Raw genomic sequence first — 14,590 nt, 5'->3', positions numbered from 1 at the left:
ATGACGATTAATTGTCAAGTCAAATCGTGACAGCCCGATGTAGGCCACATGCAGCCATATTTTGCATGCATGCATGCATTGCATAATTGCTGCACAGACCAGCGTGACATCTGGCCCTGCAGTAAATTCACAGCCCAGACGTGGCAGACAGACCACAACGCCTCAGAAACCAACCTCCCACATGTTACAGAACATCTAAATCTGACTATGCTTCTCGTAAATTTGAATAGATTACATTACTTCAAAGGCCAGTTGTCCAATATGATAGATAGATAATCAAGATTATGAAAACTACAAAATATTGTCTCCCGCTAGCTCTCTGATGGTATCCCTTTAAAGTTTAATCTATTATTCACATATTAAAAAAGAATACTGCAAACACATAGCATGTGGAACATGGAGCTACATTGTTGAATTGTGTCATTAAGGAAAGTTTAGTTAAACCACAGTGGAGTATCATCGCTCGATCATTGACGTTTGGTCTATAATATCATGATGATATAATATTAATAGGCTTTAGGCGATGAAGTGAACGGAGGTGACGCAACTCTCCTTATATGGCTCTGTGGATAGGTATTGTGAATGAAGACTGTGGTTCTACTGGGGCCAAGCTCTGAGCAGGCCAACCACCGTATTAGGACTAGTACTGGGCAGCTCTCAGTAGAAGACTGGGTTGTGCTTTGCAGCTTCCAGTGACCAACAGCAGAAGATGGCCATACCCAGTGGTGGAAAAGGTACTCGAATGTTTTACTTAGGTAAAAGTATCAATACTGCAATGTAGAAATACTCGTAGTATTTCTAGTAAAAGTACTTTTGAAAATAGCACATCTTGTGAGCTTGTAGATCGGCTATTTTCAAACGGCCTAAATGTATATAGGGTGAGATAATGGAGCTACATTGTTGAATTGTGTCATTAAGGAAAGTTTAGTTAAACCACAGTGGAGTATCATCGCTCGATCATTGACGTTTGGTCTATAATATCATGATGATATAATATTAATAGGCTTTGTCATGTTTGTCATTAATATGACACTATAGGAGTCCACTAGTACTAGTGGTTCTCAAACCTTTTTTTTTTCAAGGACCCCCATAACTCTGAGATGTAATTTGTACACTCTCAGAGTTACAGACCTGTAATGGTCACTTAGGGGGTAGCTCTTCATGTGTTTGTCTACTCATTTTGTAAGTCCACTACAAGCCAGCATGGTGATGATCCCTAATCACTCTAATCATTATAAAATAATAATATTTAGCATGCTATAGTAATGGGTAGCATATTCACCATTATTAAACACACTATGCAGTAGAGCAGTGGTTCTCAACCAGTGGTCCTTGAGGGGGTTCCAGGGGGTCCCCAGTAAAAGGTGTTAATACATTTTCACCCCTTTATCCATATTGTATACGTTGGCTATTCAAAAATACCAGATATACAAGCTCACAGCGTGTCACTTCGTGCCACGCTGCGTGCTTGTAGATCTGCTATTTTTGAACATTTTCGAAAGATCGTGCAAGAATTTTGTAGAATTTTGCATTTTTTAAAACAAATCTTCTCTGCCTGGGGTCCCTGGCACAAAACATTTTCAGATGGGGGTAAGCGACCAAATATATATCAATTTAAGGGTCCTTGGCATGAAAAAGGTTGAAAACCACTGCAGTAGAGTATAAGCTTTTTGAATATGAACAGGATATTGGGTGGTGTATATCACTGGCATCAGCAGTAGTAGCATTCTGTAGCGTCTTAAAGTGTCCAAAGTGTTGCACCCAATGTTTATGTTTGAGCTTCTCTTTTCTGCGGTAACTGGCATGTAGCGGTTACATGGAAAACACATGTCAGGGCTGTCGACTTGCTGAGTGATGATCACTCAGCAATTAGCAGGCAGCTAACAAAACCTCAAGGGGAGATCCCTGGAACAGTCACCCTCTGCCTCTGTGTTCTGAGCAACGGAGCGTTAGTGTGCGGTGGCACCAGATATCATGTATTGGCCATACATTACTTTCTTAATATTTATGTAGTCTCTGAGTCACAGAGATCAAGCGGACCTTGAGTATATAACCACTTAAATCCTATACATCGTTTTTTGAACCCCCAGGGTTCTATACTGGGTCCCCTCCATTTTTCTCTACACCAAAAATAGGCGATCTGCTATTTTTTGCTGAATCGTCACCAATTTTTGTTGAATGTTCGCTTACAGTATTATTACTAGGGAATAGGGATGTATCCCTAGAATAGGGATACAGCGCGCTAGGGTTCATTGAAATTGTGTCTTTTACGTTTCTGTCTCAAACAACAGAATCATGCCAAATATTGTTTATGATAATTATTCCATCGTTACAAAGCAGTCAATATTCCAGTTTGGGTAGGGCAGGCATACAGTACAGTTACAGTACGACACTGTGACGGCCAGGAATAGCACTTTGTCAAAATAAATAGTTGTGTTTGAGCAGTCAGATCTGGCCTATGCTCCGTCCCACGCCCTGGCAGTGTGGGAGTAGCCAACAATATAGTGTGGTGGGGCTTTTTATTGTAACGCTTTCATTCAAAGCAGGGCAGCGGGTGTTGCCAGTCATGTACTACTACACTCGCTTTCAAGTGTGGTACACCCCTGCAACTGTATGCTTAGAACGGCACAATAGCCAGCAAATGACTCATTTTCCTTTCCGCTCTCATTTACTGTCTCCAATTATCTTTCATTCACTCTTTCACACACACTTTATAGTACAGTATCTCTTTATCAGTGGTGGAAAAAGTACTCAAATGTTTTACTTGAGTAAAAGTATCAATACGGCAACGTAGAAATACTCTGTTACAAGTAAAGGTCCGGAATTTAAAATGTACTTGAGTAAAAGACAAAAGTACAAAAGTATTGGTATCAAAATATATGTGAAGTACAAAAGTAAAAGTACTCATTATGCAGAATGTCCCATTTCACAAGTTTTCAATTGTATAAAAATCTTTTGAAAATAGCAGATCTACAAGCTCACAATGTGTCGCGATGCGACGCATTGTGAGCTTGTAGATCGGCTATTTTCAAATGGCCGAAATGTATATAGGGTTGAAGTGGGTAATGTATGTTTTGTGATAACAATCAAAATCTACAAAGTAACTAAAGTCAAATAATTGTAGTGGAGTAAAAGTACAATATTTGCCTCTCTGAGATGTAGTGGAGTACAAGTAAAAGTACAGAAAACGTACTCCAGTAAAGTAGAGATACCTCAGAATTGTACTTAAGTACAGTACTTGAGTCATGTTAATGTGCACCACTGCTCTTTATACATATCTCATTCACGCTTTCTTCCTCTGTCCTATCACACTAGCCTTCTTTCCCTATACCTTCTCTGTCTCTGTCTCTCTCTCTCTTTCTCTCTCTCTGACCTCAGCAAATCAGGTCATGCCGTTTAATTTCTAGATCTGACTGATGGACAATAGCAGAATTGTCCACGCAGCAGAAAACGTCAGCTGACAGTGCTTTGTGTCAGAGGGCTAAGCCCCAAACCCAGCCCAAGCCTTTTATTGGCTTCGAGTATTGTTTTTAAACCATCCATCATATACCTACAGGAGATAATACAGGCTCGGAAAGTTCAGGTAACGTTGCCAGCCCAACAGACTGGCATCGGACCACCCTGGACTTTTCCAGTGAATGTTCCTATTCTGCCGTTCAGCTGGCTGCCGGGGCCAGGCGTGTTCCACACAGCTGTGTGAGAGTGATTCCCCCTCACTGTCTAGTTCATTGGTTCTCAAAGTGGGGTCCAGGGACCCCCAGGTGTCCTTGGGGGGGGGGGGGGTACCAGGGGGTCCCCAGCTAAACTAGTTAATATGGCGTCACAATCATTTTAACCATATTTTATACTGAAATAGCAGATCTACAAGCTCATAGTGCCGCACTATGAGCTTGTAGATCTGCTATTTTTGAAAAATCCTGGCACAAAAATATGTTTAGATTTTTTGAGACAGGGGGTCCGCAGCTACAAAAAAAAGGCATCATTTTGGGGGTCCTTGACATGAAAAAGTTTGAGAACCACTGGTCTAGTTGGAACTGACCAACAAGTGACGGGTTCAAATCCTTGTCGTGTCAATGTGTCCTTGAGCAAGATGTTGATTTAGGCAATGTGTCACACTGACACTGCAAGTGGCTCCTGACGAGAGCATCGGCTTAACTGACAACGATACGAGTGGAATGAAAGCGACTTCCAATGTCGTCAGTCGTTGCAATGTAAACAACTCCCTGCAGTCACAGAGAAGACAGGATGAGATACGTAATGAAAACGTAAAACAAAAGAGACCGATACAGAGGATTCCAACTCAAACACCACACTTATCTTTACTGTATACGGTTATAGTGTCAATGACATTATGTTATGTATTGCGAAAGCATCATGTCACAATGATACATTTGTGGCCTATACACACCACTTGAAATTCAAGCAGCTATTCAAGCACTGCATTAAAAAGTCAAGTGTTTTTCTGACTTACATATATAGTATATATATATATATTTATAGAACATTTGAGTGTCAGATGTATTGAAGGATTCCCAGAATCCTTGTACCAGCGCTTCAAAGGCATAGATTGCATTTTTGTGCCGTTTTTTAAACGCTGCCAGACTAGTGCTGGTTAACCACTTGGAACCCTAGCTTCTCTTTTCTGGGCATGTCATAATAGGCAAACGTTTGGCAAAAAATACCAGATACAAGCTCACAACGCGACTCAATCATTCATCTCTGTCTCAGCTAAGGGGTCCTTGGCCTGAAAAACATTGAAGAGCCCTGCATTATAGGGTGTAAATGGTTAACTTCAACTGGGGAAACAGAGAAAAGGTGTAGGATCAAATACCCCCCCCCACCACACCAGTCAGGAACATCTGACCAGTGGCCAACAGTGGAAGACTGTGGTTGTACTGGGCAGTGCCCAAAGGTCAACAGTAGTGGACTGTGGTTGAATTGGGCAACACCAAAGTGTACATGGGTGTAACTGCATGAATCAGGACTTTACTGGCAACCTTTCCTGGCTCCACACACACACACAAAGGTTAAAAACCACAGAGCTGCTTGGTTTAACTGTTTGCTTAGACAGTAACGTACTGCAAACAACCCCTGAGAGTGCTTCACTCGAACCCAGCATCCTCATTGTTTGGTCACAATTTTAGAACCAGGCTTTTCCTAGATCAGCGGTTCCCATACTGGGCGTCGGGACAGGGTCCCCAAATTATTTCGGGGGGTCCCCAGATTATTAGCTTAATATGCAACATTGTTTTCATACGGTATAGTGTAAGTGTATACAGGGTATCTGCACATTTATAAAATGAAATGTAATGGCCTGTAAAACCTTTTTAATAACCAATTGGCCAAATTGTCAAATATTACAAAAGAAAGAGGCAAACATTGTGAAAACAGCTGATCTATAAGCTCCGTAGTTCGTCAAATGCCAAGTGCTTATCAGGGTAGGTAGGGGGTCCCCAGTTCAAATAACTTCAAAAAAATTATAATTGGGGATCGCGGCCTGCAACGTTTGGGAACCCTAGAGATGACAAAATGCCAGAAAATGATGTCTTTGAGTGAGTGAGTGAGTGAGTGAGTGAGTGAGTGTGTGTGTCAGAGAGGGGTTATGGAAGGTGCCAAAAGTCACCTGCAGTTATTACCTGCAGATTATACAGTACTTTCCAAGTCACTATCCAGGCACTATCTGTACATGTTATGTTATTGTGACAAGTGACACGTGTACTGTAAAATAATTACTGTTATATATTTACAATTACCATGATACAACCAAATGCAGACAGTACAGCCTAACAGATAGTAGAGGCTGCAAAGCAAAACTCAAACTACTTTATAGATTAGACCTCCTCCACAAGCGCACTGCATGTCAGTAAAATGTAATTACATGGATCGGACATGGACCACAACTCCAGAGGATACACAGTAAAGAAAATCAATCAGAGAGTATACAAATGGAACAGATGGACCCGTAATTGTACATACACACTCTCTGAGTTAGATGAAATGGATTTTACAGTAATAGAATGACTGATTCATAATCACATGGGCAAACGTCAACACTTGGCATCAGGCTCAAGCCTCAGTCATCATTCATGTCCCTTATCACATTGGTTCTCAAAGTGGGGTCAAGGGACCCCCAGGGGTCCTTGTGGGGGTACCAGGGTGTCCCCAGCAAAATTAGTTATCATTTTAACCACTTTATCCATATTTTATACTTTGGCTATTCAAAAATAGCAGATCTACAAGCTCATAACGCGTCACTTCATGCCCCGCCATGAGCTTGTAGATCTGCAAAAAAAAACTCTGCTGGGGGTCCCTGGCACAAACTCTTTTCAGATGGGGGTCCACGACCAAATACATTGGGGGGTCCTTCACTTGACAAAGTTTGAGAACCACTGCCTTATCATTCCCTCACACACACACACACACACACACACACACACACACACACACACACACACACACACACACACACACACACACACACACACACTTTGACTTACTTTTCAGTGCCTGGATCAGAGCCTTGCCATCCTTGATGAGCTCCTTGATGAACTTGTTGGTCTTGTCCAGCTCCAGCTCGTGGGACTTGAGCCTCTCCCTGAACTGAGGGCTATCCAGGTAGCAGTCACTGAACTCCAGAGCGGGGAGCCCCATGATGATGATGACCCACCAACAACCGGCTTCACACACACTCAACTGAACGACACACACCGGGGCTCGACACACCAGACACCACCACAAGAGGGGTGTGAGATATTTGACACACACCACCACCAAGTGACACACACCACCAAGATATTTGACACACTCCACCAAGGTGGGATGTGAGGTATTTGACTTGGGCTGCTGTTGCGGCTGGAAAATGATGTTTTAAAAAATCCAATTACATGGAAAATGATGTAAAAATAAATCCAAATTACACGTAAAATGATGTAAAAAAAAATCCAATTACATGGAAAATTATGAAAAAAATACAATCCAATTACAAGACGTTGTTACACGGGAGTTGTGATGATGAATATAGCCAGAGGAATTCCCACATTAAAAGTCGCTTTTTTTCCTCCTCACCCCCAGCGCTAGCTTTACTGTGGCAGAACGGAGCCACCTATAAGTCCCCGCGTGGGCAAGAACCCAAGCTTTAAGGGAAAACAAAAAGCAACAGGAAAAGGGTGACAAAAGGGGGTCCCGGTCCCCTTGTGGGTGTCGTTAGTTCAGAATGGTAGCAGCCTTTTAACGTGCAAGAAGCCCGTTAACAGCATCTCCCCCTCCTTGCACAAAATAAGCCGAAATAAGTATCTTTTATCCGGGTTAGGAGACGTCGAGAGGACGCTGTCAGTGGGTCCCAGGTGTAGGCTTTTACATTCCTCAGCGCCGTGTCATCGTGGAGGACCGAGGAGGACCAGGAGGGGAGAAGTAGCAACGGAACGGAAGAAAAAAAAAAAGAGCCCCAGTTTGTCTTCCTCCTCCCTGGGCGGTTTGAGCGGCAGCAGCTCTGTGCTTATGCTCTTCCTCTGGATGTCCTCGCTGGCTGCTTCCATACAGCGGTGTTGCCATGTCTTGTGAGGGGAAACAAGGAACCTGGGTCTAGGAAAACCCAAGCCCAAAAGAAGCAACTATTATTAGGCCACATCACATGAGCACTTTAAGTTTAAAACCTATGCATCGGCTATTTGAAAATAGCCGATCTACAAGCTCACAACGTGTCGCGACGCGATGCGACACGTTGTGAGCTTGTAGATCGGCTATTTTCAATAAATAAAATGTAGAATATTTGGAATATTTTTTGTAATTATTATGTATATTAGTGCCACATGAGCACTTTAAACCCACTGCTTAATTATGCATCGGCTTTTTGAAAATAGCAGAAGTTGTGAGCTTGCATATCTGCTATTTTCAAAAACTCTTGCAATAAAATGTGGAATATTTGGACTATTTTTTTCAAACATTCGAACAACATAAATGCTCCCTGGCTGGCACGAAACGTTTTTCCTGAAATTATTTGAGAACCACTGGTTTAAATAGTAATTAAAAAATTGTGAAGCAAGCCTTAATAAGCAAGTGCACTTTAGAAACAAGCCAAAAAAAACGCAACCTGGAACTACCAATTTTTACAATCAACTTTACAGAAAAGGAAGCCCAAAGTCGCTTATAATAAGCCGACATGGCAACACTGCTGGATGTCCTCGCTCCATAAAGCCCTAATTTATCATACTCCGTCTCGCGAGAGTGTCGCGTTAACCAAAAAAAACTGATCTACAAGGTATAAAAACGCGTCACCAAGCCGGCAAGACCGGCTTGTAGATCAGTTCTTTTTGGCGGCTCCGCGACACCGTCGTACTGCGCTTGATCGACAGTCCCTCCCGACCAATGGCGTGGCTGGATTCTAGTGAAGCTGAGCTGATATACATAAGGAACCGTTTTGTGCCTTCAATTTATATAGTGAAACTGTATTTCAAGTTCAAGTAATATTCGTCTGTGTGAAATTAAACGTTAAATTGAAATGGGCAACGGCCACACGGTCAATTTATTTTATTTTATTTTGTCATTATGTTTTTATGATTTGTGAATATTACTACCACCACAGCAGTAGAACACTGAATTACAAATGTTTGCTATCTCTCAAAAGGACTTAAGCAATAACATGTAATAATTCAGCTGGCAACACAGTTTATCTTGCAAGTTTTCACATGATACAACAAGTTCAAGAATAATGACCATTTGTTTGTATTAAGACTAATCAAATTTGATAGTGTAGCTTAAAACGTTTTTGAGATTATTTCAGATAAGATCTTTTGAGTTGGTTTAACTCAGGGGTTTTCAACTGAACCAGGGACCACCACCCTGAAGAATCAACCAGGGAACCACTGTTGTGTTGGGTGGGGATGTGGGCTAAAATGTGTGTTTTGGTAACACTTGCAATGCATCCCATGTCTATAATGCATACAATCAGCTTATAACACTATAGTTATAAGAACTAAAATACGCATAACCCTTTATAAGACTGCTTCTCAACCAATTGTCCGTGGACACATGTTCTTAAATAATGACTGAAATATTATGCTAGCAGAGCGTTTTTGAGTGATTGAGTGTTTTTGGGAATTTCTCTTACTTTATCCAGCCTTCTATTAAACTCATATTAACTGATATACTGATTTGTAACTCATGCATGAGTGAGCAGACAGACACACCCTATTACATGGGCACATTTCCTAATAATGATGACTGAGGCAATCCGGTACACTTCCCCTTCTCCTCCCTTTTTTGTGGAAGTTCTTGACCTCCTATACTTCCAGTAATTGCTGTCAACTACATTGACGCGTCATCTTAGGTCACCAGGTCATTGAGTGAACTGTTTCTCATGGCATGATTACGGGTGGTCCATGTCTGTCTCTTCTTGGCTATTATAGTGGAGTCTCATGTCTCATGTCATTTTCTGTCTCGAACCTTGCCCTGTACATATTCTTCAGTTATGCCAGCATGAAAATACTGCTGTCACAGAGATACGTATAGTTACAAAAGGTAAAATACATTTTGCTTTTACTGTAAGCTCTGGGAAATTCTGCCTGACAACTCATCCAGAACTTCACAAGGGACTGTGAAGTTCTTCACTTTCCTACATTACTGAATGCATGATCAGGGCAATACCTGCAATCCACGGACCACCAGTGATCCACGGACCACCAGTTGAAAACTGGTTGTGGTCTTGGCTAGAAGGAAGATTAGTCTTTACAGTATTATTTAAAGGCAGTGGTGGAAAAAGTACTCAAATATTTTACTTAAGTAAAAGTATCAATACTACAGTGTAGATTGTAGAAGTACTCTGTTACAAGTAAAAGTCTGATGTTCGAAATTTACTTGAGTAAAAGTGCAAAAGTATTGGTATCAAAATGTACTTAAAGTACCAAAAGTAAAAGTACTGAAATCTTTGAAAATAGCCTAGGTATAAAATAGGGCTAAAGTGGTTAATGTATGTTTTATAATGTAATAATTTATAAGTAACTAAAGTTTTCAAATAATTGTAGTGGAGTAAAAGTACAATATTTGCCTTTGAGATGTAGTGGAGACGGAGTAGAAGTAAAAGTATTGGAAATTGGAAATACTCAAGTAAAGTACAAATACCTCAAAATTGGACTTAAGTACAGTACTTGAGTACATGTACATAGTTACTTTCCACCACTGTTTAAAGGCAAAACAGTAACCTGAGCCTATGGGATGTAACATGGAGGCTGGAGGCTTGTTTGGTTGGTGGGTTGGGTTGATCAGTTACTTGTGGGAGGCCGCTGATGTCATTTTTCAAAGGGGGGAATTCTACCCGCCATGGGATTTGGTGGGATTCCTTCCAGTTCGGATTGTTACACTGCCATTTCAGCACTTACCCCACCATTGGCTTTGTTTATTATTTGTATTATTAAAATTATTATTATCAATAATAGGCCTACTTTTACATTTAGCTAAGATCTGCTTTGAACTGACATGTGAACTCTTCAAGCTCATATCATGTGGATATATATACATAGTTTTATATGGACAAACATCTTGAATAAAGAGTTAGAGATGAGATGAGACGTTAACCACAGAAAATAGCAGATTGTACAAGCTCACAACACGTCACAATAACAGAAAACAGAAAATACACTAGCATAGAGCCCTGAGGGACTCCGCTCAACCATATGGGGTTTAAGTGGTTAAAGGTACAGGGTAAGTGATATTTTTTTTTTTTTTTTTTTTTGTTAAAAAGGTTAAAGTACTATATTTTGATAGTAATCATTGCTACAGTGCGTTTGTTCAGTCACAGGGGTCTCTCCAGCTCTTTAGTAAACAGAATATAGTACATTTTCAGGTAGGTGACAACATTTTGAGCCAATCAGGAGAGAGCACTGAAAATGCATTTTCTGTTTAATAAAGAGCTGGAGAGACATGGGAGACTCCTTATATGGACAGGACACTCTATAGTAACGAGTACTATCAGAACATGGACCCATTTTGCAATTATTTGAATAATTACAAATCACTTACCTTTAAGGTTTTACCAAATCAATTGGGTGTCACAAAATGTCTCATTGTATGGCTCTTATAGTGATGACTTATATAAATATGTTTAGAGTGGTTATGGTTTTACAGAATTATTATCCAACCCTTTTAGCTATTTATGCTTGCATGGAGACACTGCACATAAGTGTGAAGTGCCTGCTTGGTACCGTGAATATTATAATGTGAGCTGTGGATGAGGTGTGAAAACAACTGCAAATAGATGTGCTATACTTCCTCTGAGATGATGTCTAGCTGCATGCTCACTTCTTCATCAGCGGCTGCTAGTAGGACTATAGTACAACCCCATTGATGTAGGACAGTGGTTCTCAACCTTTTCAGGCCGTGACCCCCCAAATAATCATATTTGAACAGGGCACCCGGCAAAATAATCATATTTGAACAGGGCACCCCGCAAAATAATCATATTTGAACAGGGCACCCCGCAAAATAATCATATTTGAACTGGGGACCCAGTTCAAATATGGAGGACCCCCCCACCCACCCTGACAAGCAATTGGAATTGCAGGAGTCGAGGCAATACATTTAGTGATAAACTTGTTTTTCTTGTTTTGTTATGTTTAGTTTTTTTTCTAGGCCAAGGCCAACTGTATAATAATACTGGAATAACAGTTCCTCAAAGGTTAGTATGAAAGGGTTTCGCATGGTATCAGTTAGTAGTACGGTATTGTGCTTTTTGAGGTTGTAAAAAAGCCTTGATTGTTACTTAAAGACTAATTTACTTTTCTATTTATTAAATTAGTTAATTAGCCTGCACTTTCAAACAATGTTCATCAGTGCATATTTTATTTAATCTTCTTCAATTTATCAAGTGTGTGTGTGTGCATGCATGCATGTGTGTGTGTGTGCATGCGTGTGTGCACACAGGTATGTATACACTCTGTATTATTATTATTATTATAATTTACTTTTTTCAAGATTTACATTGTATTGAATGGGCTAACCTAAGGCCAAAATAATTAATAAAACTTGGTCATAAAAAAGAGCAAAGCTCTTAACTTTGTTATAACGAGCAGCACTGACCTCTTGTGGTTTCAAAATGTAAATGTGATACCAGGTTCTGTATCTGTTGTAACTGAGGGCTTAAATTACAAAATGCTGTGTATATATACAGGTAGAAAATATAGGTTAGTGTTTCTCAATGTTATATACCCCACTCAATACACTTGTCCATCAAACAAATCCACAAGGAAACATCCCAGGAGGTATAGAGCTGTCACCTGGGAATTGGAAACGGATTCCAGGCTCCTCCTCATAGCCATCATGTCAAAGTGGCCTTGAGCAGTGGTGGAAAGTATAGTAAGTACATTTTACTCAAGTACTGTACTGAAGTAGCCTACAGTTTTGAGGTACTTTTACTTTACTGGAGTATTTCCAATTTTCTATACTTTTAGCTAAAACTTTAGTTACTAGTTACTTTGAAAAACATACATTAACCACTTCAGCCATGGTTATTTGAAAATAGCCGATCTACAAGCTCACAACGCGTGCAAGGTACACGGTGTGAGCTTGTAGATCTGCTATTTTCAAAGGATTTGGGAAACATGTGAAATGGGATATTGTACATAATGAGTAGGCCTACTACTTTTAACTTTAGTACTTACGTATATTTTGATGCCAATACTTTTGTACTTTTACTCAAGTAAATTTTGATTACCGGACTTTTACTTGTGTGTATCTACATTGCAGTATTGCTACTTTTACTTAGGTAAAAAATTTGAGCGCTTTTTCCACCACAGGCCTTGAGCAAGACATGGAATCATAACTGCTCCCTGGATGCTGCTAAGTGGCTGCCAACTGCTCTTAGAATGAGTTAATACATTTACGATGACAAATTCCAAGTATGTGCAAATGTACTTGGCCAATGAAACTTCCCCTTACCCTCCCTTGACTATAGGCTTACAAAACACAATACAATACTTGCTTGCATGTTTAAAGAACGATACAGAACACTGGAAACGGGTCATTTAAAAGTGAGGAGAAAGGGGTTGACAGACTAGTTAACCACCCTGGAAGTCCTATCAACTCATCCAATGAACAGCAAGAAACTTAGCAGAAGATGGATATGAATCCATGGATGTACTGCATATAGTTAAATGTTTCTCCATCCAACCAAGGGTGCTGGACTGCCATTCCAGATCGTTCTGGCCCATAGGCCTACTACACCCATGTGGAATCACTGGATTTGTCACAATGAACACGTGGACTCCTGTGGGAAAACCTGGAGCTTGTGGTGAATGGATAAACAACAGTATACTGGAAAAGGCCAAAGAACCTAAAGAATCAAATGTCTGCAACGGCATTGATTTTAAGTCCAATGCTGAGAGCGACCAGTGGTCAGAATAGGGAAAATGGCAAATGCTTTTTCACAAGTTCATAAGACTGAAAGAAAGAAGCGTTTCAAATTAAGTCAGAAATTAAATCATGCCTTTTTATCATCTGTCTTTTTTTCCCTCCTCCCCATTTTTGTTATTGGAATAGAGCCCCAGTCTATCTCCATACGTGGTGGGCAGGAATGTGACCCCTGTGTCATCCAGATGCAAAATCTAAATCATGCCCATTTCACAAGATATGTGGGAAAATAATAAACATGATGTTTGGGTCAAAATAATGATTTGTCTAGAAATTTAAATATATCCAACTGTAGTAATTTGGCAAAACACATGCCAAATTTGGTTCACAACTATTCTTTTGTTTTTGTTTTTACATAATTACGAATGGTGATATACAATACAAGTTAGAAAAGTTTTGTGTACAGTTTTTTTCTTTCCTTTTCCCAAATATACAAGATAGGAACTGGCCCCTGAAATGAGAAGACCAATTCTGTAGGCTATAGTATGCATGTTCTGGAGGCACATTTTTCACTGAACGCCCTGATGAGCCGCCATATTGGCGCCACAGCCGTGCTCCATCCATGGCCGTTGTGAGTGAACAACTGATCTGCTGCTGCTGTGCTGTTGAAGACAGTCAGTGGTGTAAAGTAACTTAGTACATTTACTCAAGTATTGTAATTTTGAGGTATTTTTTATTTTACTGGAGTATTTCCAATTTTCTGTACTTTTACTTCTACATCTCAGAGGCAAATAGTTATTTTACTCCACTACAAGTATTTGAAAATGTAGTTAGCACTTACTTTGTAGATATTTATATTTACAACACATTAGCCGATCTACAAGCTCACATTGCGTCACGATGCGATGCATTGTAGATCTGCTATTTTCAAAGTATTTGTATACATTTTATACATTTGAAAACTTGCGAAATGGGACATTCTGCATAATGAGTATACTTTCTACTTTTGGTAGGCTACTTTAAGCACATTTTGATGCCAATACTTTTGTACTTTTACTCAAGTACATTTAGTATTTCTACATTGCAGTATCGATACTTTTACTTCAGTAAAAAATGCGAGTACTTTTATTTTCCACCACTGGTTGAAAATATTATCCAGCAGCACCACAGCTGAAAAAAAGCAACACCGGGCAGCAACATGGCGCCCGTTGCACAACCTGGCCCTGGTGCGTAGTAGGTCACGTGTCGCTTA

General features: G+C 40.2%; 1 protein-coding gene across 2 annotated transcripts in view; it reads right to left on the bottom strand.

The window, feature by feature from the left end:
• Nucleotides 1–7,483, bottom strand: part of LOC308091143 (rho GTPase-activating protein 26-like) — a 154,896-nt gene extending 147,413 nt beyond the window's left edge. For both annotated transcript variants that reach the window (XM_080436523.1, XM_080436524.1), the window contains exon 1: nucleotides 6,498–7,483. In XM_080436523.1, the coding sequence (XP_080292649.1) occupies nucleotides 6,498–6,651 (154 nt within the window). In that variant the 5' untranslated portion in view covers nucleotides 6,652–7,483. The remainder of the gene's footprint in view (nucleotides 1–6,497) is intronic.
• Between the last annotated feature and the right edge of the window lie 7,107 nt (nucleotides 7,484–14,590).

This window comes from Gymnoscopelus braueri, assembly GCF_963280865.1.
Source record: "Gymnoscopelus braueri genome assembly, chromosome: 8".
Classification (NCBI taxonomy): Eukaryota; Metazoa; Chordata; class Actinopteri; order Myctophiformes; family Myctophidae; genus Gymnoscopelus; species Gymnoscopelus braueri.
Note: the sequence above shows the minus strand (reverse complement) of the source record. Positions and strands in the feature narration are given on the sequence as shown.